Consider the following 26,316-nt stretch of genomic DNA (forward strand, 5'->3'; position numbering starts at 1 on the left):
CCCATGCCAGCTAACTCAGGATCGTGGGGCTCAGATTAAAGGGCTGTTTAACTGCAATGTAGACATTCGGGCTCAGGCTGGAACCTGGGCTCCGGGACCTTGCGTGGCGGGAGGGTCCCAGAGCTCAGGCTGCAGCCCAAGCCCGAACGTCAACACTGCAATTAAACAGCCCCACAGCTCAACCCCCATGAGCCCAAGTCAGCTAGCATAGGTGCGTGTCTAATTGCAGTATATTTCTAAAGGTCCTATCACATCAAGCCCAATCCAACTGAATTGAATATCCACTGAATGAAGAGGGAGAAGAGTATGTTTAGGAGCCACCAGCTGGCATACATGGCAGAAACTACAGTATTCTTTGATTTCTTTACAGATCTGTGGCCAGAAAATCCAAGACAATTTTCTCTCCTGGGTCTCCTATACTCCCAAGCAGTCAGATCAGGGTAGACCATGGGCTATGTGTCATATTTCTCTACAAAAGGACTTTAGAATGAGAAAGTTGTATAAGTCCAATCCTTTAGTGTTCATTTAAACTCCTTTACTTCTGCTTATAAATGTAAGGATACGTGCATTGTTTCTGTAAGTCCGTAGCAGAAATGGGGCTGGGGAAAGTTCTAGGAAGGCACTCTCCAGAGAAGCACAAAGACAGACAAGAATTTAAGAAGAATTCTAATTTCTTTATTTTAATGAATTATAAATATTGTGGTAGCACCTAGATGCCCAGCCAGGACTCAGGCTACACATTGCTGTGATTCGTTACCACAGTCACATGGCAGGGTACCAGATGTTGATTTATTTTGAACCAGCAGTGACAGGGTGTATGTTCCTCATCTTTCACTGAAATGTACTGAATGTCCAGAAAGATACCAAAAGACCTCTTGTACCCACAGGTTTAGCAATAGTCTTTAAAAGAAATTCCCCAGACCTGTGTGAAAAATGGGACATAGCTATCCGGAAGCCACTGACTATTTTTTAGAATGGCAGACATTTACTTTTCATGCCCAGGTGAACAGGTCATAAAAGATCTAAGAGGTTTCTTTTCTTGCTTTGACATTCCAGAAAAATGTAGTTGACAATGGGACCCAGTTTGACAAATCTGAATTCCCAGCTTTGGAGGTATAGTAGATGTCAAGCACATTACTTCCAGTACCCAGAAAGGAACTAATAGAACTATGCAGCAGAGAGACCCCTTATTAGCTCTGCTGAGCTACAGGGCAAAGCCCACATCAGTCACCAGAATAAACCCTGCTCATCAAATTTTCTGAGTGAACAGATCAGAATACATTTCCATCCTTTGAGACAACTCTTCACTGCAAGTGGTCCTGCTTAAAGGATGAGTTGAGAGATGCCAAATGTAACAGATCTCTTATTTACCCATCAGAATGCAGACAAACTTTCACTCACACCTAAACCTGGAGGCCCAATCCTGATGGAGGTAGATGAATGAAGCTGTTGTTACTGGATACAGCTGCAACCCAATTCCTACGTGGAAAGCATTCCATACAGATTAAATGGGCAGCAGCTTAGTTACGCTGGTTCCAAACTCAAGTGAACTGCCACAACACCTTAACAGCACTGGTATTCCCATTAGCAGTCGCAGCCTTAGAGGTTTCAGGTGCCAGGTGTTTCGTCCCATTGAGCGTGAGTGTTCTGGGCTATTTCTCTACAATGTATTACATTCTAATTTTCTGAAACTAATTGCATTTTATTTTTTTTCCCCCATCACCTATGGATTGCTGGGGAGATTTATATATTATTGTAATTACTTGACAAGAGGCTGTTAAAGAGTAGGAGGGTGTCACCCTGGGAGTGGTGACCGAGGTCTCCCCTTTAGCAGTATGTCATGCATTCGCTGATCATCTTTGAAGTGAACAGGTCTCTGGTCGGGGTCCCTCACTGGGTGAAGATGTCATGTACTACCAAATCGTGAAATTCCCGTTCATGGTCGATCGCAAAATGTCTGCTGAGCGAGTCCATGATGACATTATGTGTCCTGGGACGATAGGCTGCAGACAAGAGGATCTAGTGATTGATGCACCAATTCCAGAGATTAACCACCTCTGCGCACAGCGCGGCCCATTTTGTTCCTCCCATTTGTTGACATAGAAGACATGTTCGCCAGATGGAGGACCCCAACCAGAGACCTATTTGCTTCACAAGTGTCTGACATGATGAGAACATGAGGGGACTGTGCAAAGAGAAGAAAGGATTGGCAAACCTCTCTCACAACTCAGAGTTCCAGGGTGTTTATGTGCATCCTGAATTCTCAGGGAGTCCATATTCCTTGAGTCATGAGGTTATTCAGGTGGGCTCCCCAGCCCACCAGGGATGCATCAGTGATGATTGTCTTGTCTGGGAGGAGGGAAGAAAGGGAACCCACACACATACACAATGTGGGTCTGTCCAACACTGGAGGGATGACAGTACTTTGGTGGAGACTGTCAGCATGAAGTCTGTGAAGTGGCAGTTTGGCAAGTAAATGGACTGGAGCCACGTCGGGAGGCAGCAAAGGCATGGGGTCACGTAGGTACATGAAGCTATGTGGCCAAGGCGGGACAGGAAAGTTGTTCACTATTATGTTATGATGCCGCTCATTGTGTGGAATCTGTCTATGGGCAAGTAAGCTCATGCTGTCACCAAACTGGTTGAAGCCCTGATGAAGTCCTGAGACTGTGTGGGGTCAAGGATTGATTATCTGAAATTGACACTGATTCTGAGAGAGAAAAGGAGGTTGAGTAACATTGAGGTTGACGTGGGGGCTTCTTGTCTGGATCCCATGGCTAGGAGCCAATCGTTGAGATATGGAAATACAAGGATGCTGTAACTCCTGACACAGGCTGCTACGACAGAAAATACTTTGGTGAAGACTCTGGGAGCAGCAGCTAACCCAAAAGGGAGGACTCTATCGGAAATGTTGGGAACCCACTGTAAATCTCAGGAAATGTCTGTGGGCAGGATGAATATCGGTGTGAAAGTAAGTGCCCTTCAAACTGAGAGGCATAAACTACATGCCTTTCTCTAAGGATGGAATTATGGCTGCCAGCGTGACCGTAAAAAACTTGAGTTTGTGGATAAATGATTGAGGTGCCAGAGATTGAGAACTGATATCCACCAACCTTTCTTCTTGGGATGAGGGTGTTGGTTGAGTAGAATCCTGTTCCCTGATATTCCAGAGGAACACGTTCTATTGCTCCCTGTTATAACAAGAAGTTCACCTCTTGGGTGAGAATACTGTCATGAGAGTGGTCCCTGAAGGGGGGCATGGAGGGGGTTTTGGAGGGGGTACTGTCACAAATTTGATCGTATAGTTATGGTGAATGATGTTTGACACCCATCTGTCCATTGTTATTGCACTCAAAGTGTAGGAAAAGAGTGCTAAATGACCCCCAAAGGGAGTAGGAATCGTGACGTGGTAGACATAGTAGTTGGCAACTCTCGGGCTTGCATCAGGAATACCTCATGGCTGGAGGCTGTATCTGTGATGTTGAAGCCTGCAAGGGGGGCACCAGAAAGCGAGACCTCTGTGCCTTTTGACATTTCCTTGGATGCTCAAAAGGTCTCTGTGAATATACTTGATAAGACCTGTAGTGTCAGGGGGATGACCGGAACTGGAATGTTCATTACAGGGCAGGAGTGTAGATGCCCAATGAGCGAAGAGTAGCCCTGGAATCCTTTAGCATATGCAGTGATTCATCTGTCCTCTGGTTAAAAAGATGGAATTTGTCGAAAGGGAGGTCTTCAATAGTGTTCTGTATCTTCCTAGGAAAACCAGAAGAATGGTGCCAAGACTCCCTGTGCATGACTATGGCTGTAGCCCTGAAGGAGGTATCGCTGCATCTACTGCAGATTGGAGGGCCGTTCTGACCACAAACTTCCCTTCTTCAATAAGTGCCTGAAAATGAGCACTATTGTGCTGTGGATGGCTATCCGTAAATTCCTCTAATTTACTGTAATTCAGGAAGTCATATTTGTCTGAAATGCCGGATAATTCACAATCATGAATTGCAGGCTAGATGATGAAAATACTTTACGTGGTAGAAGGTGACTCCAGACCTTCCCTAACTTTATCAAACAGTGTAGATCAGTGGTGTTGCTGTTTGACCCATTCTGTCACAGCCTGGACGATTAGGGAATTTGGAGGTGGATGAAAAAAAGAAACTCAAAACCTTTGGCAGGAACATTTCTGCTCCCTTGGGGATAGCTGTGTATGTAGCAGGGTGTGCCACAGTATCCTGGCAGGCTCCAGAATGGCTTTATTAATTAGTAACACAATTCTCGCTGACCCCAAAGTGTGGAGGAATATCCAGCAGCTTATGCTAGCAGTCTTGGATTTCTTCTGAAGAAATTTGGGGTTTCCCACGAAACTTACCATAACAGCTCCTGAAATTGTCTGAAATCATCCCGTGTGGGAGGGGATGCTGTAGTCACCTCCTCAACTGGAGATGAGGAAGGGAATATTGCCAGTTCTAGTGGAACTGCTGGGACCAGGCTAAAAAGTTCTTCCTCCACCACTGGATCTGCTTGCCTACCGGTGGGTACCCTCAAGGGGGAGGCAGGTGATGGTTCCCTCATGGCCCGGGCAGATTCCAAGGGATAATATTGTGTCCAGGGTCCCAAATATGGCCAATAAGCTGGATCCGATGGAGGTTGTGGGAGTCCCCACAGAATGGGGTACCAATGGATCTGTGGTGACTGAGGGGTAGATGTCACCAGGGATGTGATGGTCTCCGTGATGGTGCATACGAATGGTATGATAAAGGTGGCTCTTCCAGTTCCAATTCATTGGAAGAGGAGAAGGTGAATTCTGGTTCCAATGGCGGTACCGTCGGAGCTGGTGGAAGAGTGTAGCTTATCCGTGTAGGGGGTGAGGGATCCCATATCAGAGGCCTTGGAGATATGATCTCTCTAGAAGTGGAGGGACCCTATGGAGGGGGTGACTCTGGATCTGGAAGGCAAATACATCCTGAGGCTCAGTCACTGTTCTGGATCACCCTGGTGTGAGAGGCACTCTCTCTTTCCCAGGTACTGGTACCAGCGCTGGGGTCTTTCCTGGTATGGGAGGGTCGCATGTTTTGTGGGCTCCAACAGATGGTGGTACCAATGTATCAGTGCCTGGAATCACTGGATCCCATTGCTTATGGGTCTTTTTCTCGTGCCTATCAGACTTAGAGCATACGCCGTCCCCTTGGGCCAAGCAGGTGGAAGGAGCATCCATCTTCTTTGATTTGGAGGAAGGCTTAGTCCTGGTGCTTAATTTGTGCCAGGGTTGAGCCTGGCACCTCTAGGCTTGGCAGTTCATAGCCCTGGCACCTCTGGGCCTGCCAACGCAGTTATGAAAGTAAAAAAAATTGCTTGAGCCCTGGCACCTAATTGCTTGACCTCTGGCATCTCTTTCATTACAAATTAAACACTGCTTAGTCCCTGCTTATGGGTGTGCTTCCTTACCTCTTGACTAGGCCCCACCATGGGGTCTGTGGGGATGGTATTGCTGGCACCGGAGTCAGATGTGGTAGTGGGAGGTGCGCTCTTCACTGAATCAGGACGATGTATGGGGGAGTTCCCCGGCCTGGGTCCAAGTGAGGTCTCATGGCGAGCTCCATGAGATGCTTCCAGAGGTGAAGTGCCTGGTCTTCTAGGGTGCGGTGGTGGAAGGATTGGCAAATACTAGACATGGCCACAGTGTGGGCTTCCCCCAGGCAGCAGAGGCAGTATTATTGGTTGTTGCTAACCAAGAAGAATCGCAAGCAGGAGGCTCACACTTTGAAGCCTGGAGTCCTTCGCATAGTCCAGTACCCGCAAGTAGGTATGGGGGAGGAGGAGTGAAAACCCTAAAGTCTATCTAAAAACAAGCACTAAAACTATTAACTATCAGAACTAAAATAATAATAAAACTGGTAAATCTACTATAAAACTCATAAGACTATGTACAACTAACTTTTTTAGAAGTGCATCAGAAATGAGGACATTGAAAGTTCTGACCCAGACCATGTGGAGGTGAGGAGAAACTGGAGATGCAGTCAGTCCGCTTTGTCCTTTCTCACCTCAGACATGAACATGAGATGAGGCAGGGCACATGTGTGGGCCAACAGACACTACTTTCAAATTCTCCAACTCTGGGAGCATGGTGCAAATGCATAACCCTCAGTGAAATACAATAGTGACCATCATTTGAAGAAAAAGCTGGTATAACCTAATTGTGAGTGCTTGACTTTGCAACCTTAATGATCTTTTAACATTCTGCAATTGTGTAGGTTTTAAAAAAAGCAAACTGAAAAAACAAAAATTCCATCATGTGACATCATATTAACACCCACGTGGGACATCAGCAGAGTTGCAACCATTAGATTCCCCCCCGCCACCCCGAACTAATGGAGTAACTGATAGCAGTAGTAGGTTGTTACCTTCTATGTGGACCAGTATTAGAGAGGCCAAGGACACTTTGCCAATGGGCTTCACAGATATTTGTAACAGCAGACTCAGGAACCTTGGGTTCCATTTCATGCTCTGGAGGGGAGCATTCTCTAGTGGGCAGACACTCTTCTGCCCTATCATCTACAACCTCTTCCTCTCCCTGTTCCAGTCCTGTCTCTTCCCCACTTCTAGCTCCTCATCCGAGTCCTATTCTCCTCACCAAGCCAGTTCCACTCTCCACTTCTTGAGTTTCTCATCCCAGTCCCAGTTTCCTTGCCCAGCCATTCCCACCACACCACAATCTCTATCTCCTGCCCCATTCTCCAGTCAACCCCTGCCTCGACATTCCTCATTTCCACTGGCTCCCAGTTTCAATCTCCCTCTCCAGGCTTCTTATCCAATCTCAGTGCACCCCACATCTGCCATTGGCACTCTGTCCCAGTCTCTTTACCCAGACAATCCCAGTTCTCGTCCCCAACTCCAGCTCCTTGTCTGATATCTCCTTTCCCCCTCCCCACCTCCTTACCCTCACTTCACTGGTTCTGTCATCTTGCCTAGCTAGCTAGACCTGTCTCCCTCACAGCTCCTCATCCAATTTCAGTATTCCCCACATCCACACCTGATTTCCCTCCCTGGCTCCCTGTTCCAGTCTCCTTGCCTAGCCAGTTCCAGGATCCCCATGAATTTCCAGTCCCAGTGTCCCTCTCTCCCCCTCCACCAGCCTTCAATCTCAGTCATCCCCACCCAGGCTCCTTGTCCCAATCTATTTCATGCACCCTTCCATTCAGCCCCCCTAGGTCTGGTTCCTGGCCCCTCTCCATTCAATTCAGGCAGCTGCTCCTCCACACTACCTGAGCCCAGCAGGGATGTCACTGAGAGCACAGGAGAAACAGCCTCCCTGCTCTAAGACCCAGTTCTGCTGTTGGACCCATCCTGGCCTGGAGCACCAATTACAGGAAAGTCCTACTTTGCCCCTGTAGCCTGGGGTTGGAGCATATTCTGTGGCAATGGCACATGCACACTCTGGTCACACGTAGAAGCTGTGCTCCATGAGGATGGAATTTTCAGAGATTTAACTCTTAAAATCAAACAAGTCTCTGCTGAGCGTGTGCAAACTGATATTTTTCAAAGTTGTATAACTTATCCTAGTGAAAATTCACCAAAATGTGGCTAGCAAAAGGCACATCCCTAACTCAAAGGCCATCCCTTGCCAACTTTCAGGGGCCTACTCCGGAGCATAGGGGCAGGGCCAGCTCTAGGATTTTTAGCCGCCCCCACTTTTTTTCATGCCCCCCCGTTGCCCCCGGCTCTGCCCCAACTCTGCCCCTTCCCAACCCCTTCCCCAAATCCCTGGCCCCGCCTCCTCCCCCAGGCATGCCGCATTTCTCCCCCGCATTGCTTCCTGCAGCTCCCCCACCGCAATCCCCTGCCCTAGCTCACCTCCGCTCCGCCTGGTCCCCTCAACACGCCGCTGCTCAGGCGAGGGAGAGGCAGCATGTTCAGGGGAGGAGGCGGCGGAGTGGAGGGGAGCGCAGGAAGTAACGGGGGAGGGGAGTAGAGGAACCGCTTCCCGCCCCAGCTCACCTCCGCTCCACCACTGCCACCTCCCCCCAGCGTGCTGCTGCTCAGCGTCTCCTCCCTCCCAGGCTTGCCGCGCGAAAAAGCCTGGGAGGGAGGGAGGGGGGAGAAGCGGAGCGGTGGCGGTGCACTCAGGGGAGCAGGTGGAGGCGGAGCGGAGGCGAGCTGGGGGCACATTTCTGGTGCGGCATGGTCAGTGCCAGAATGCTGCCCCTAGAAATGTGCCGCCCCAAGCACCTGCTTGTTTTGCTGGTGCCTAGAGCCGGCCCTGCATAGGGGCACAAGAACTTTGCAAAGAAAATGTCAGAATTTTTTTAACATTGTAAAATATGTATTTGTCCCTAACCTCATTCTCGGAAACAGATGAACCATTTGAGCTGAAATTTTCCTAAAACATTCAAGCTAAGGCAGACATCCCGCACAGAACATTTCAGCCAAAACAGTTAACATTTGGCAAAGTTATAAGTCAAATTGAAAACAGGGTTTTATAATGGGAAGTGTTGTGCAGACTTAATAAGACTGAATGATACCAGCCCTGCCTATAATAAGTATAATGTGCGTTTGTTACATACACAGAGTAAGACTGATGAAGCTCTTAACTGTTCATTTCCTTGTTTTTAAATACTGTAACCTTAACTGTTTTCTTAAACAAGTGGCCAGCTCTTCAGCTGGCATTAACCAGCATAGAATTCAATGAAGCTACACTAGTTCACGCCAGCAGAGGGTCTGGTACAAAGCGATTGGAGTTTTTGGAATTTCTCAGCACTTGAGGGGTTTTGTTCATTGTTTACATCTTTCAGTTCTGAATTTGTGTAGGTAAGTGAAGGCAGTTTTTAAAGTCTTACAGAAGTGGGGTAGATTGGTTTCCAGACTATTCAGTAAAAGGAGGGAGTAGGGCTAAGCAAGTGAATAAGGGTTCCTATGGAGTCCAAGCTTTGTTCAATGGATATCTGAAAAGATACATATGTTCCGGAGATACTGTTACTAAACTGGCCAGCTGCAAGTGGGCACACCCTGTTTTAACTCAGATTATGGGTAAAAAGCGCTCGGCTCCATAGCCACAACCTAATAAGGTGCTTGGCTCCATAGCCACAACCTAATAAAGTGCTTGGCTCCATAGCCACAGTGCCTCCCAGCCAATTCACTAAACCTTGCGGTGCCAGTCACCCCATCGGAAAGATGTGGTTCTTAGCTTTGCAGTTACCTAGCGCTTTTTCATCTGAAGATCTCAAAGCACTTTAGAGAAGTGAGTAAACATGGTTATCCACATTTTACAGTTGCCTCACTTAGTACAACAAGGGCTTCCCTGAAACAGTCTCCTTTGTCTTCAGATGAAACCTGGCAATTGTCAGCTAAACAAAATGTTCCAAACCAAAGTCATGCGGGGGAGGGGCTAAAATAGAGCTCTATTACGGAAACTGGGGTTGCAACATTTACTGCCTCCCCATAGTTAGTTAAAATATCACCATGTATGACAGGACAACTCCAAAGCAACAACCACAAAATTGTGTTGTTTACTGCTCTCGTCATGATGTAGAAACACAGCATCCATGTTTTAGCATTGCGCTTTCTGTTTCTGCAATACCAAGTCCTGACATCCTTTTTTTTCCTGGAGGACTTCAGAAGTCTTTGGAAAATAGGAAGGTGACATCCTTGAAGGGTGAAACTAATTCTTCGGCTCTCCCAGGCTCAAATGAGGATGTGGCATGTTCACCCTGACTGGGAGCGGAGAGAGCAGTGGCTCAGGTTTTAGACTCTGGCAACAGCCGCGTTCCAGCTTTCCAAAGACTGCCACAGTCCCCCATGAAAAGAGGGAAGTCCAGGACACACATTCCTCAGGCTGGAAAAAAACAAAACAAAAAACACCAGAAAATTTTCCTTCAAACAAACAAACAAAAAAGTTGTTGCCATCTCTGTACACATCAGCAAGGAGCAATAAAGATTTTGTTTGAAATTCATAATTGAAGAGCAACTAGATTCTTTCCACTGCCCTTGCATTGTAAATAAAACAAACAAGGGTAAGACCAACATTTATTTCAGAGAGTTTGGGCCCTGACTGATTCTTCTCTCTCTTGCAGGAAGGAGTATCTCTCCCTTGCTAGTGATACCAGACAAGGTTCTGCTTGTAGCCCGCTATTAGCGGAGCTGCCTGAAAAAATATGAAAAAAAAAAAAAAAAACAGATGGCGGGTCTGAGGTCTAAAAAAGATTTCAGCACTCACAGCCAGAGCCAGAAGAGCTCCCTGCCCCTGTCAGCACCCCCGCAGATAGCTACATGCTATTAAAAAAAAAAAAGGCACAGAGCCTTGGGGGTCAATTTGGGTGCAGAGCTTTTCTTAAAAAAAAAAAAAAAGCTGTTCATAAGCTCCCATTGGCACTACTGGAAACCTGGCCCTTACTTGGGTGCCTAAATGGGAGCCGGACTCTGGAAAGTCTGGCCCTGCCTGTGTATCCTGGGCGCTTTTGAAAATTCAACCCTAATGCAAAGGCAAGGCCACAAAGCTTGTTCAAGCAACTGAGGCCCCTCCTTCTCTCCCAACAGGTTCCAAGCCATCACCATCTCCTGGGCAGATCCACACTTGGCTTCACAGCACAGCACAGCACAGCACAGTGAAACTGGCTACCAGTGTGTTGGATTCCCTGCTCCCGAACCCCCACTGCAAAAAATGCCAGACTCCACGCTGGCTCCTCATGCTTGGAAGAGAGAGTAAAAGAAACTGCCTCTCGCCAGCTTCTGCCCCCTTTTCCAGGGGTGGTGGTGGTGCTGGTTCTCCTGCTCCAGGGGAATAGAGAAAAGCAGGGTAAGGCAGGCCTGTGGGCTTTGAATTGAGGCAAGGGACACACCAGCACTCAGAACTAGTAAGGGAGGCTACTCTGGCTCATCCAGGCCCAGGGCAAGGTTTTGTAGGTGCTCATTTCTTGTTTCCATGGGTAACCTGTTGAGCAATGAAGTTTCCTTTCCTTAGCCCGCGGGTATAAAGGGCCCACTTACAGGACACTGCAAGCAGAACCAACCCCAGAACAACCATCAAGGAGAAAGGCTCTTCCTGCAGCAAGGAAGAGATGATCTCAGATTAAAACTGCAATACATTTATTTTTTTTAAAAGCCACTGTTCAATCCATGTCCACATCGTATTCAGTAAATCAGATATGTCCTTTCACGTTAGTACACACAATTCATTCAACACTCACATGTTGTTCATAATTTCCAGTGTCCCTTTCACTCATTATTCAACCATAGGCTTTGATGTCTTACCTTGATCACCTCTGGGGCCTGCTGAATCAATGTGGGGACAGTGTCTTTGGTAGTAGCACCCATACTTCTCTGTACAGCTGGGAAGGACTGTGACGGAGTGGTTAAGGTTTCCTGAAGAATTTGCATCATTTCCTTCTCTTTGGATAAACTTCCTTTGCCCATGTGGCATTCCACCAGTTCCTGGGCAAAATCCTCGATACTTTCCAGGATACGTAGTAGAAGGGCTTTGTCGTCTTCCTCCATTTTGTGGCCATTGGTTTCCACGGTCTTTGACAAAGGGGAAGTAGAGTTTTTGTCAGGAAATAAACAGACTTTATTTTTGGTTTCAAGAGCTAGTGGTAGGACCTTCCCACCCTCTTGGCCAAAGTCCTTCAGACATCCAGGATCGTTCTCCTTCACGGTGGGCTCCTTCAACGCGCTCTCCATTTTCTGTGAAAAGTGCTCCAAGTCCAACAGCAGCTTATCTATCTCATCCTGGTTGTTTTCCCTTGATTCTCTTTGTTCTCCTGAAGAAGTGCTAGCCCTGGAATCACTCATAAGAGAATCTGAGACTGGTTCTATAAAGGTGATTTTCTCAGAGGTCTGGGCAACAGCTTCAGCATGAACTCTGGCAGGTGCCTCTTTAAGGACTACAGTAAGATCTGGGCTTCCAGTTTTCTGTTGACTGCTCTCTAAACTCTCCCAGCTACCTTTATGTTCTGCCCTCTTTTCCTTGCCTAGTACTATCTCCCCATCTGACTCCTCTTCAATGTATAGCATTTCTATGGAAGACACACAATTGGAAGGGCTTACAGTTAGTAACTGAGGTACAGTAGAAGCATTTTTTACAGTTCTTGAGTTGTTCTGCTGGGTGCCACTGTGCAAGGAGTCTGAGGTAAAGCCCCCACTGTTAGTTTGGATAGGTTTTGGCGGGCTAGTTGTGCCAATCTCATGCTGGCCATCTTGCAGTTCTACAGTAAGAGAGGGTCTTTTTATGGCGGATGGCAAATGCACAATATCCTCATACCTAGGAGGTTGCTCATTGCCAAATATTGGGGAAAAGGGAGCCTGCTGCAACCCATGCAAACTAGTAACCAGTTCTGCCAAGTCACTGAGTTCCACGTGACTGGGCTGCTTTAGTTCAATGGGGAGCTTTTTCAGGTAGGAAGAAAACCTAGTCATCAAATTCCTATAGATCATCTCAGAACTGGCCAGGGCGTCATTATCATTTCCCCCACTGATATCACCTGAAGATTTCTTTTTGATGCAGTGCTTGATGATATCTGTACATTTTTTCAGGTCCTCAGAGCATTTGAGCAGAATGTCCAAACACACTTTAATATCTCCACCAGAAGAGCTGTCCAGCTTGTGCTTTTCCAAAATCTGGGTGATAAAGCTCTCTTCAGAGAAGGCCTGGGTGGAGAGGGAAGTGGCAGTATTCACATTTCCCTCTGAAGAATTGCAGCTCTCCTGCCATTTCTCCCCAGCTGAGGGAGTCTGCAACAAGCCAAAGGGAGGGCAGTTCTCATCATTGCTGAAGTGTCCATAAATCAAATCAAAATCAAGTGACCGTCTGCTGAATGATTCTGACCTCACTTTCCTTCCTTTTCTGTAGGTCACATGGCTGGAAGAGTTTCTGAGCCTTTCAAAGGAGAATTCCTTTATTTTACCACTGGCAAGATTTATAGCTTCCCCAGTGATATCTTTTAGACTGCAGGTGGCTTGCACTGAAGATCCCTTTTTGAGCCTTGGATTACTTGGGAGGATCTGCTGATAGTCTTCATTCCCAGCCAAAGTTAGCCCATTTTCAGGGGTTGGAAGTCTCTGGTCTAGATCTGCACCTCTGACATTAGATGCAGGGACTCGAAGTAGCTCTGCACAAATACTGTGGTGGGCCACTATGCACGCAACTCCTTGCTTGAACACCTGACAGGTTCCAGTGCAGTAATGCACAGTGTGCTGAAAGTGACAGTCTATCACGACACTGCTGTAACAGTTCACAGTAGTGACTACAAGCTGATAGGTTGCTGCCATAGCATGAATTCCCCTTAGCAGCGAGGCTCTGAAATTCACCACAAACTCAGAAGGTCCAACCGCCTCTTCAAACCCAGGCTGGGTTTAATGAAAACATTCCTATTTCAGTCTCATCCCATTAATTAAGAAAATAATTTTTAACTACAGAGAAAACTCTGAACTGTAAAGTCTATAATCCTGGCGAGCTCTGGGGCAGTATCTGCAGTAAAGGTGCAACTGCCACTGCAGCACATATAAGGTTTGACTTATATGTTTGATTAGCAGCACATACAAGGTTTGATTATATAACATTGCTTAAAATTGTACTCCAAGCAGAGATTACTTTGTTGACCACAAAAACAGCATCCATTGCTTCCCTTCTCATAGTCCAGGGCAGGTTCAGTAAGAGACATTATAGAACACATACTAGCTCCCAGACTAAAGAAATGACAAAACAACTGTTTTTTCCCTTATATTTGTTCTCCTTCTTCAGGCTTGGGGTGTTAGAGAGGGATGCTCTGTGCTGAAAAAGGCAGATACTAATCAGCTGCAACATAACAATGAGGAATCCACAGCAAGCTGGAATAATCTGTTTCTGCCAACTGGTAAGAGAGACACCTGCAATAAAAACAAATACAAGAGTCAATATCATTACTAGAGAGAATATGTAACCTTAACTAATACTGTACCAAACGTAAGACACCAGATCTAATTCCCAGTACATGACCTTGTATTGGGCAATGGCACCATGAGAATCAGTGGGCCAAACATGGTAATGCAGTTGAAATGCCTGCCTATGTTTAAAATAAGGCTGCCCATGCATTTCCATTCTAGAGACTCTTTCTCAGCTCCTTGTAACATTCCAAAATTACTTCCTCTGGGCTGCTCAAGGAGATTGTTTTTTCTTAAAATTTAGCATAAATGTTTTGACCATTTCTGAGAATGAGGATGGGTGTTAGGGTGGGAGAGGAAGACCAACACTGCACACTGCCCAGATTGCACACTGTGATCACATAAGTAAAGTCAAATATATTCTGAAGACCAGCAGGGGGCTGCAGTAACATGGCTGCCTGAGCTCTGAGGCAAAGTAATCTGCCTCCATTGACCCCTAAACATACTAAACTCCCCCCAGCCCCCAAAATCAGAGCTGCAAAGAATGGATTCTTAAAAAAAAAAAAGAGAGTTACTTCTTACTAAGAAGAGTGTTTGTGGTTCACAATCTGGAGACCCCTTTCAGACTCTAACTGGGGTGCTGGGTCGGGGGCTGCACCACGCAGTTTGGCCCCGCTCCGGCTCCTAAGCGCTCCAGTGGGAGCTGCAGGGGTGGTGCCTGTGGGTGGGGCAGTGTGCAGAGCCGCCTGGACACGCCTCCGCGTAGGAGCCGGAGAAGGGACATTCCACTGCTTCCGGGAGCCACCTGAGGTAAGGGCCACTCGGAGCCAGCACCCCCAACCCCCTGCCCCAGCCCTGATCCCCCTCCCACTCTCCAAACCCCTTGATCCCAACCCGGAGCACCCTCCTGTACTCCAAACCTCTCATCCCCAGCCCCACCCCAGAGCCCACACCCCTAACCGGAAGCTGCACCCCTTCCCACACCCCTGTCCCAGACCTGATCTCCCTCCCACCGTCCGAAGCTCCCAGTCCCAGCCCAAAGCACCCTCCTACACCTCAAACTCCTGATCCCCAACCCCACCCCAGAGCCCACACCCCCAGCCAGAGACCTCACTTCCTCCTGCACTGCAACCCCAATTTTGTGAACATTCATGGCCTGCCATACAATTTCTATTCCCTGATGTGGCCCTCAGGCCAAAAAGTTTGCCCACCCCTGGACTAGAGAGTGAGAGATGAAGCTTAAATTGGATGAAAAAAAAACAGAGCAAGATAGAACCATCTCAGAATTAATGTGCTGCCTGAAAGTGCTGAAGGAGGAAAAACTTTAGTTGTGGAGTTGTTAAATCTGAGCTCTCTGGGAGAGGTAAATGTAGAGAGAGCACAGAGGGCATTGTTCCTCCGCCTGGGCATTGAGATGGACCCAGAGATCTCATTCTGAAATTCCATGATTATCAGCAGAAAAATATCACTATGAAAAAAACCATAGAACATTCAGAGCTCACACTCAAAGGCCACTAACTGCAATTTTTCCACGAACTCTCTGCCCTAACCTTAATAAAGAGAAGAGAGTTGTGAGAAATTACAGCAGCCCTCAGGGGGGGCAGATATCTGCTCCAGATGGGGATTGCCATTTAAACTCTAATTCAGCTTCCAAAATCAGTATTATGTAGTAAGAGACTTAAACTGAGGAAAAAATACACTCTTGTCAGAAATCCAAAGCTCAGCCATACCAGAGGATATTACTCCAGAGGTAGTAACCAAAAATAAGCTTCTGAAAAAGTCTTGGCAGACAGTGAAGGAAAAGAAAAAACAAATGACACTAGAGACCGCACTAGCAATGACAGAATTGAAGCTGAAAAAGAGAACTCTGATACCTGAGGAATAACCTAAAGATTAACCAGAAGGGACTTCTTGCAGGTCACCAAGAATTAACAGCTGAATAGTAGCTATGTTATATAGGATGGGGAGGAGCCATTAGGGATTGTGTGTAAATCCTCCCCATGTAACTCAAGTGATCAGACAATAATCTGTCCTGAAGGATGAGGGTTAAAATCCCATAGGCAGACAATGCACCACCTCTGGATTGCAAGAGAAGCAGTGAAAGTGTTCACAGGAAGAGTATGGGGGGTTGGGATTCAGCAAATCATACTAATCATTTTTGGACCAAAGGCTCTTAAGGAAACTAAGCAGTCATGTACTAACACCGAAGGTCCTCTCATGGATCAGTAACTGGTTAAAAGATAGGAAACAAAGGGTAGGAATAAATGGTCAATTTGCCCAATGGTGAAAAGTAAACAAAGTATGCAGATGATGCAAAATTACTCAAGATAGTCAAGTCCAAAGGTGACTGCAAAGAGTTACAGGGGGACCTCAAGAAACTACATGACTGGATGACAAAATGGCAGATGAAATTCAACACTGAGGAGCGCAAAGTGATGCACATTGGAAAAAATAGTCCCAACTACACATATCTAATGATGGGTTCTAAATTAACTGTTACCACACAAGAACAATCTTGGAGTCATTGTGGATAATTCTCTGAAAACTTCAACTGAATGCACAGCAGAGGTCAAAAACAAAATGTTACATAAGCGTAGCCATGCTGAAACAGACCAATAGCCTGTTATCCTGTCTTCCAACAGTGGCCAGTGCCAGCTTTTTCAGAAGAAATTAATAGAACAGGGCAATTAATGAGTGATCCATCCCCTGTCATACAGGCACAGCTTCAGGCAGGCTGACTGCGTTGTGTGAAGAAGTACTTCCTTATGTTCATTTACAATCTGCTGCTTATTAATTTCATTGGGTGACCCCTGGTTCTTATATAATTGGAAAGGGTAAAAACACTTCCTTATTCACTTTCTCCACACCATTCTTGATTTTATAGATCTCTATCATATCCCTCCTTAGTCATCTCTTTTATAAATTGAAAAGTCCCACTCTTTTTACTCTCTCCTCATATGAAAGCTGTCCATATTCCTAATAATTTTTGTTGCCTTTCTCTGTACCTTTTCCAATTCTAATGTACCTTTTCAGAGCTGGCATGACCAGAACTATACGCAGTATTCAAGGTGTGGGTGTACCATGGATTTATATTGTGGCATTATGATATTCTCTGTCATTAGCTATCCCTTTCCTATTAGTTCCCTAACATTGTTTGTTTTTTGACTGGTGCTGTAGGTTGAGTGGATGTTTTCAGAGAACTATCCACAATGACTCCAAGATCTCTTTCTTGAGTGGAAAAAGCTAATTTCATAGAATCATAGAATATCAGGGTTAGAAGGGACCTCAGGAGGTCATCTAATCCAACCCCCTGCTCAGAGCAGGACCAATCACCAATTTTTAGGCCAGATCCCTAAATGGCCCCCTCAAGGATTGAGCTCACAACCCTAGGTTTAGCAGGCCAATGCTCAAACCACTGAGCTATCCTTCCCCTGCCTAATTATACTTTTACACTTGACTTGCCAGAGTTTATGCTCCTTTCTATTTTCCCCTGCAGGATTTGACTTCCATTTTTTAAACGATGCCTTTTTGCTGCTAACCTCCTCTTTTATTCTGATGTTTAGCCATGGTGGCACTTTTTTGGTGCTCTTAATGTTTGTTTCTTTTAATTTGTGGTATACGTTTAGTTTGAGCCTCTATTATGGTGGATTTTTAATAATTTCCATGCAGCTTACAGACTTTTCACCCTTGTAACTGTTCTTTTTAATTTCCATTTAACCAGCTTCTTCATTTTTGTCTAGTTTTTCTTTTTGAAGTTAAATGCTACTGGGGTGGGTTTCTTTGAACATCCTTGAGAAGGGAAAACGCCAATTTAATTACATTATGGTTGCTGTTACCAAGCGGTTCAGCTATATTCACCATTTGTAACACATCCGGTGCGCCACTTAGGACTAAATCAAGAATTGCCTCTCCCTTTGTGGGTTCCAGGACTGGCTGCTCCAAGAAGCAGTCATTAATGGTGTCTAGAAATTTCATCTCTGCATCCTGTCCTGAGATGACCCAGTCAATAAGGGGATAGTTGAAATCCCCATTATTACTGCATTTTCTCTTTTTGTAACCTCTCTAATCTCCCTGAGCATTTCACAGTTACTGTCACCATCCTAGTCAGGTAGAGGCATTATATGCCTGCAACTATACTCTTATTATTGAAGCATGGAATTTCTATCCATAGAGATTCTATGGTACAGTCTGATTCATTTAAGATTTTTACTACATTTTACTCTATGCTTTCTTTCACATACAGTGCCACTCCCTCACCAGTGCAACCTACTTTGTCATTCCTATTGCAGACACGATACTGAGTTAGATGGACCATTGCTCTGACCCACTATGGCAATTCTTATACTGTTATAACTGGTTTATATGCTATGTTGGTGTTTTAGTTTTTTTATTTAAACTAAGGGGAGTTCAGGGGAAGGGAGGGAACAGGGTAGGCAAAGGAGGAATTATTACAAGAAATAGGTAGGGAAATTCACAAACGGAAACCAAGCCATATTCAGGCACACAACTGTGAATATAACACAATTAGAAACAAGAGAGACATTGGCCACACAAGAGTTCATGCCATCAAACAGCTAAAGAATCACAATAATTTCAAGTTTTTCAATAAGCTAAATAGTTATTCTGAATGGTTTTTCCTTTTAAAGTAATATATTTGAACATCAAAGGACTAAATAATGTCATTATAAGGAACAAAGCTGTGACAGAACTTTAAAACCCTCACTCTCAGATTATTTATTTCAAGAAACTCATTTTCAGGAGAGGCAAATTATGGACATGAAAGGTAATTGGTTTCAGCAGACATTTTTTGCTTCAGCCAAAGAAAAGAAAAGAGGAGTGGTCATAATATTTGCTTAACACATACCTTTTCAGATTAAAGATCAATTTAAGGATAAGGAGGAATGGTTTATTTTACTGAAGGGCACAATTGCTGGGTTATAACAACAATGGACTCAATGTATCATCCAACCAAAAGCAAAAAACTTTAAGGGCTTCTTTAAAATACAGCAACGCTTTGAGGAAAGGACAATTATACTCGGAGAAGACTTTAGTTGTATACCAAGTCCTTACTGGGACAGATCAGAATTAAAAACCCAAGGTGGACAGGGAAGCAGGTACAGTATTGACTTCTCTGTGACAACAATTCACTTTCTCAGATTGCTGGACAGAAATGCACCCAGGGGAATCGGATTACACATTTTATTCACCCCCCCCCATCAGTTAACATACTACAATAGATCTAATATTTGGTAGTAATATTTGATAGCTGAGATGGGTCCAAAAGATCACTTGTTTGGAAAATGAACTGGCTGCTTGTTCAAGACAAAGCAATTAAAGAGGACATTGTGAAACACTGGAATGCGTTACCTAGGGAGGTGGTGGAATCTCCTTCCTTAGAAGTTTTTAAGGTCAGGCTTGACAAAGCCCTAGCTGGGATGATTTAATTGGGGATTGGTCCTGCTTTGAGCAGGGGGTTGGACTAGATGACCTCCTGAGGTCCCTTCCAACCCTGATATTCTATAATTCTATGATTCAGTACTTTCAAATAAATTATACAGACAATAAACAAAGAGGCAGGTAAAGTGGTATTGAGGGGCCAGCTGATAAGTAGAGGCTCTCAGAAAAAAGAGAGTGCTAAAGAAGACAAAACAGAACTAGAACAGGAGATAAAAAGATTACAAGACATTCATAAAAACTCAGGTTCAAAAGAAGTATATAAACAATTAACTAATATTAGGGGAAAACTGAATATATTGATGACATATCCCAGTGGTTCTCAACCTTTCCAGACTACTGTACTCCATTCAGGAGTCTGATTTATCTTGCGTACCCCAAGTTTCACCTCACTTAAAAACTACTTGCTTACAAAATCAGACATAAAAACACAAAAGTATCAAGCACACTGTTACTGAAAAACTGCTTACTTTCTCATTTTGTCTGTATAAAATTTTAGTTTCATAATTTGACTTCACTAGTGCTTTTTATGTAGCCTGTTGTAAAACTACACAAATATCTAGATGACTTGATATACCCCCGGAAGACCTCTGTGTATCCTTGGTTGAGTACCACTGACATATGCCCCAGAAAAGGCCCTTAGGTATTCAAAGCAGATATTTTATGAAAAAGGAAATCAGTGTGATAAGATGGTGGCTGAAAAGTTCAAGGAGATTCAAGAGCAATGTATTATTCCACCAATTAAAAACAATCAGGAAAGGACAGTTATATACTTTTGCTCCTTTGTCCTTATTATAAAAACCTCTATACCTCAGCTACTCCAAGCTCTGAAATTATTCAAAAATATCTGGCAGTAGCAGGCTTGTCAAATATAAGCAAAACTGAAAAAGAAACTTTAGATAAAGAAACAAGAGAAGAAGAAATCCTAGGGGCAATAGCAAACATGAAAAGTAGTAAAACTCCAGGACCCCGATGGCTTTCCAGCTACTGTGGCTGTTCTCCCTAAAACTGGAAAAGATCTTACCATACGCAGCTCTTATAGACCCATATCACTGCAGACTCGTGACAAAGATTTTTACAAAAATACTAGTATGGATTGCAGTCCATATATTCAGTTTATATAAACTCAGATCAAACTGCATTCCTTAAGACTAGACAAATGTCAGCCAATATTTGGAGAGTACTTGAAATCATCCATAATTCCATATTAAAAAAAAAAGATCAATTTTTTTTATCACTTGATGCAGAGAAAGCTTTTGATAGAATAGAGTGGAACTTTTTGTTTCAAGTCCTGTTCCATACAGACATTGACCCCAAGTTCCTTAAATGGACAACTGATCTCTATACCAGTCCAAAAGCAGCTGTGTCACTGAATGGGGTTACATCTCCTCTGTTTGAATTACACAGCGGGACTAGGCAGGGATGTCCATTGGCTCCTTTACTTTTTGCACTGGCCCTGGAGCTTTTCGCACAGAGGATGAGGAACAATTAATCCAAAACAGGAATAAGACTTGCAGGAACACATCAGAAAATAGCTTTATATGCAGGTAATGTAACACTCTTTTTATCTAAACCAAATATTTCCCTAAAATTAGTATCTGAAAATATCCATGGCTTTGGGAAAGCATCTGGATTTAAAGTAAATTAAGCCAAATCCAAATGCTAGCTATAAATTTGCCAGCCTTTGAGAAGTCATTCCTTCAGAAAACATTTGGGTACAAATGGGTAACAAATCCTACAGCATACCTAGGAATTCCAAACTCAAACAACATAGAAAAGCTGTGTTATTTAAATGCCAAACCATTATTTCAGAAACATCAAGAGATCTAGAGTGCCAGGGGAAGTATGCAATTTCTTGGTTGGGAAGAATAGCCACAGTCATAATGAACATTTTGCCAAGGATATCTTTCTTGTTTCAAAATCTTCCTGTAATTTTCCCAGATAAAGCCCTAGCAGGAATACAGATGACGATGTTAGAATTTACGATATATGGAATAAGAGAAGACCCAAGAGTGAGTGCACATACTTTGTTAAGACCCACTAAACAGGGTGGACTAGCTGTTCCAAATATTTTATGGTTCTATCAAGCCGGCCAGCTCAAAGCCGTAGTGGATTGGGAGTGCTCTAACCCAGCCCAACACTGGGTCTTTACCAGAGAGGTAGCCGTGTTAGTCTGGATCTGTGAAAGTGGCAAAGTGTCAAGAAGTGGGTATTCACCCACAAAAGCTTATGCTCCAATACATCTGTTAGTCTATAAGGTGCCACAGGATTCTGCTGCTTTCACTGGGTCTTTAGTGAACCGAAAATTGTGGCAGTGTAAACACTGCTAGGCTACCATGGATTAATAAAAAACAATTACACCCTCCAGAAATTTATATATATTCTTTAGCGAAGGCTACTCTATGTCTTTGGGATAGTACTAAAAATAAAATAAGTTACTTTCCCCACCAATGACAACTTTTGCAAACAATCCAGACCTCAACCTAAATCATGAACCAGAGAGTTTAAAGAGTTGAAAGCCATGGAATACACATGGCTAGCCAGCTATTCATCAAAGAAACTTTTCTAACTTATTTAAAGATCAAAACAGACTTTAACTGGCCTACTCTTCCTGGTACCAATACTTTCAAATCAGAGATTATGTTTTTCAACTGTCTGGAAAAGCTAACTTTAACAGAAGCAACGGTGTCTGGTTAATTAAGAAACAAAAAAATAACTAGATTTATATCAATCTTTACAGACAACTTTCCTTGGAAAAAAAAGGGCCTATTTGACACTCGAAAAAAGAACCTGGATAGACAAGTTACCCCAACACAGGGTTTGATCTGGACCAAGACCAGCAATTTCAGTCTGTAGTACAATAATATAAAGTTTCTGTACACTACACCTTCAGTGGTACCTCACACCAGTCAGGTTAAAGTATATATCTAGATTGAATGGTGATTAATGTTGGAGAAATTGCAGTGAAAGAGCAAATTTTATGCATATATGAACATATCCAGTCATTAAAGAATACTGGGGTGCAATTTGTAGCCAAATATCACAAAATATTGGAATAATTATTACCAAATGATCCTTTGGTAATAGTCCTAGGGCTTCCTAGTAGAAAAGGTCACTCAATAGGAAATGTATCATTAATCTCTTGTCTGCTAGTAGCTGCAAGACTCCCAATAGCCTCTCACTAGAAAAAGTAAAATAGTCCAGCTCTAGAAGGATGGTTCAAAAATATGGAAAGTGGTTGTTATGGAAAAATGAAAGCCCCAATCAGCCAAACAGAGGACAAATTTTTATTTAGATATTGTTACCATTTATTCAATACTTAGACAAAGTACATTCACCTACCCCCAAAAAAACCCCAACCCAGCATATCTATCCAATTATTTTGAATATTAATATTTGATAGGCATGCCTGGGTTGTTAAATATGTGCAATCATCAAATTCACACCATTTAATAAAATTACTAGAAACAACATTGTTGTTTCATAGAATCATAGAATATCAGGGTTGGAAGGGACCTCAGGAGGTCATCTAGTCCAACCCCCTGCTCAAAGCAGGACCAATCCCCAATGGCCCCCTCAAGGATTGAACTCACAATCCTGGGTTTAGCAGGCCAATGCTCAAACCACTGAGCTATCCGTTCCCCCCGCCCCCCCCATGGAAGTTTGCCATGGAAGTTTTCAAGGACAGTTCAGACAAACAGCTGTCAGGGATGGTCTATGTATATTCTGTCCTGTTCAGTGTAGGGGGGTGAACCAGATGACCTCTTCAGGTCCCTTCCAGCCCTACACTTCTATGAATGTGTGGTTGGGACACTGTTGATATTCATTCTCAGGACTGTGTAAAACATCACAATGATTACACACTTGAAATCCACATCTCCAAACCACCCACCTTGTAATGTCAGTGTCTGTAACATGTAGGCACCTGTCTGCTGAACATTCCATCCTGTACCTACTAACTGCCAGGCACAGCTGGGCAGGGCTGCAAAGGAGTCAGATGCAGCTTCCCTGTTCTGGTGCCAATTCTATACCCGTCCTCGGCTGCTATAATCTATGCCATCTGGCAATGGCCCCCAAGTTCCCAGGGGCTTGGGAGGGGCACTTAGGGGGATGCTCACAGGTATGGGGTGTATCATCAGTCACAGCAATGATTTAGGATGCCCTGGGATAAAGATTAGTCATTTTTGAAACCTCAGGGTGCTTTCCACACCAACAGAAACACTCCAAATTACACAGAATGCAATTCCCCAATTCAGCAAAGCTCTGAATGTTAAGCATGGGATTCAGTGCCATTGATGCATATGTTTCAGTGCTTTGCTGAAGCTGGGCCACAGTGAGCAAAGTCTCTAAAGTCATCTTTTTAAGAATTACGACTTTTTTTCCAAAGGAAAACACATACTTGTATGTCTCCACCAGGTCTAAGTATCTCTGGTCCTTGGGGTTGCATGTCGTCTCCAGCACTGACAGAGGTGGGACTGGCTATGCTATATAGGGCCCAAAACTCTTTCCATTCCCAGCACGTGCTGCAAAAAGGAAGTTAGTAGCCAGTTCTCCTCTCCCTCTGTCTCTCTGTGGGACAGACATGCTCCATGCCTGGGATTCTCTCTTGAATAGGGCATTGCAACACCTAACTTTTAGGCAGCTAGAAAATTCCAGGAACAACACTATGATCCACAAAGCCGGGGTTAGGTCCCTGGGCTCCCTATGCAATGAAAGGGGAAACATAGGAGCCTTAGAATGCAATCCACATTCAAAAAGCCAGCACAATAGGCAGAGAGTCACCTAAGCTAATGAGGTAGGCTCCTAAGTCTGGGCCCTGGAGGTGCTTCTCTCTGCTTGCAACTCACAACCGGGAACCCTCTCCTGGAGTCGGCTGACTTGGACGCCCAACACGTTTCTTGAAGGAACGAGTTAGGTGCCTGCCTCACATCATGCAAAACTGCTAGCGGAGGAGGAAGTGGCAGCACCCACTTTATACCTTTTAGCCCTGTGGTTAGCACACTGGCCTGGGACATGGGAGACTCAGGTTCAATTCCTCAGGCAGAAGCGGGGGGAGAATTTTAACAGGGGTCTCCTGCACCTCTCGGAAGAGTGCTCTAACCACACAGCTATGGGATAGCTTGATTTGGGGGAGGGGGGGCTCCCTTAGTCTCTCCTGCTGCTTTTGTTCCACTGTGAATAATACTTAGCTATTGGGCCAGAACAGAGCGAGAGAGAATGGCTTGGCAGTCCAGTGTTTAGGGGACACACCTGGGATGTGGGAGACCCTGGGTCCAGTCCCCTTCCCAAGTAATTATTTAATTATTTCTCCACAGCAGAACAGCTTCAACAGGAGAAACTGAGGGAGCCCCACCTAAGAATATCCCATAGCTCAGTGGTTAGAGCCTTGTCTGAGAGGTGGGAAACTCATGTTCAAATCCTTCCTACCCCTCAGACAAGGAGGGGGGATTGAACCAGGGTCTCCCACATCCCAGGTGAGTACTCTAATCACTGGCTAAATGTTATAAGGTTGGCACTGGCACCACCACCAGCTCCTCTAGCCGCCAGATTCTGAAGGGGATCTGAGCCAGTAGATGGCTTCTGAGCTCCCAACCAACTTGGTCCCCACCCACGAGTTAGGCAGACGAATGCCTATCTCCCCCAGCTTTGTGAATCACCCTGGGGCGTAGGCAGAGATAGACACCTAGAGAAACACGTGCATGCCCCAAAGCAAAAACAAAGGCACCGAGGGAACTGCTACGCTGACAATCCCGGTGCTGAGTCAGTTCCAGTGCCTATATGGTTTGGTGGAATTCTGTGGATTGCAGTGGAGCCAAAACTAGCACTTAGGAGCACATCCTAGGATAGTGACTATTCTTCTTTTTTGATCTGGCTTCTGAGAGTTAACTCTCCTCGTGTGTGTTCCCCCACTGGTAACACATTCGGTCCCCTTCCAATCTAATTTTAAATGTCCCAAGCAATGGAGCTTCCACCACTGCCCTAGAAATACTAGTCCACATTCTAAGGCAGCTTAGTGTCAACACATTTTTCCTAATATTCAGCCTAAATTTTATCTTTTCAATTTTACCCCTCTTGTCCCAAATTATGGCCTGGTACCAACCTAAATAGCTGTTCCGCATCCTCACTGTTTACAGCCATCCAATTTAAAAAATTTATTAAAGCTAATGTTAAAATTATATAATACACAGGTTGAGAAAAGAATGTCTGTACATCTGGGTATAGTGCTTGGATTATCATCAAATACAAAGTTTGTTTTTAAAAGTCATATGGTACATAATCAGCAATAACCCAAATTTAGGTGAATAAATTTAAGAATATAGTTTAGATATTAGCATCCAAGTATTTGGGTACTTCACTCATGAAAAGTTGTACAAAGTGTTGGTTGTGGAAAGCAAAATATATCAATGATTGAAGACTCAGTAATTGAGAATTAGGGTAGGTTGTCCATTTAGAAAATACAATCAATCAGGGAAGTATTTCAGTTACTTTCCTTACTGCGCTTCTCATCAGTACTAAAGGATGATTACGTCCATCCTGAGGGCTTGTCTACATTTACAACTCTGCAGCAAAGACACTACCTATGCCCACGGGAGAGCTTCTCCCATCAGAGTAGATACTCCACCGCCCCGAGAGGAATTTTCCACACCCCTGCGCGACGTACTTATTCCAACGCTCTTTTTGTTTCAATATAAGCCAGTTCCCCCTAGCCCTGTTTGTTGCTTTTCTCTGAACTCTTTCCAAATTGTCAATATCTTTCTGGTACTAACATGTTCAGGAATCAACACAGTCCAGATACAGATTCATTAGAGCTGATAAGAGGAAGATTATTGCCTCCTGATTCCATGATAGGACGTCTCTGCTCAGGAAGCCCAAAAGCACATTGCCTCCTTTGCTGCCATATCAAAGAATTCCTGACATCTTTTTAATTGTACTAACATGCTGCACCTTGCCAGTTACTAATTCTTACTATTTACTTATTTTACTGCATCTGAAAATGTGCTAGACTCTTCAAGAATT

The 26,316-nt window shown here is 44.4% G+C and overlaps 1 protein-coding gene across 3 annotated transcripts in view; it reads right to left on the reverse strand.

The window, feature by feature from the left end:
- PPP2R3A (protein phosphatase 2 regulatory subunit B''alpha) overlaps positions 1–26,316 on the reverse strand; it is a 140,800-nt gene that overhangs the window by 90,847 nt on the left and 23,637 nt on the right. For 2 of the 3 annotated variants that reach the window (XM_077825646.1, XM_077825644.1), the window contains exon 2: positions 11,242–13,851. In XM_077825646.1, coding sequence (XP_077681772.1) covers positions 11,242–13,254 — 2,013 coding nt within the window. In that variant the 5' untranslated portion in view covers positions 13,255–13,851. Of the gene's footprint in view, positions 1–11,241; positions 13,852–26,316 lie in introns of those variants that run through there. The other variant, XM_077825647.1, reaches the window with a different exon arrangement.

The sequence above is a fragment of the Eretmochelys imbricata genome, chromosome 9 (genome assembly GCF_965152235.1).
Source record: "Eretmochelys imbricata isolate rEreImb1 chromosome 9, rEreImb1.hap1, whole genome shotgun sequence".
NCBI lineage: Eukaryota > Metazoa > Chordata > Testudines > Cheloniidae > Eretmochelys > Eretmochelys imbricata.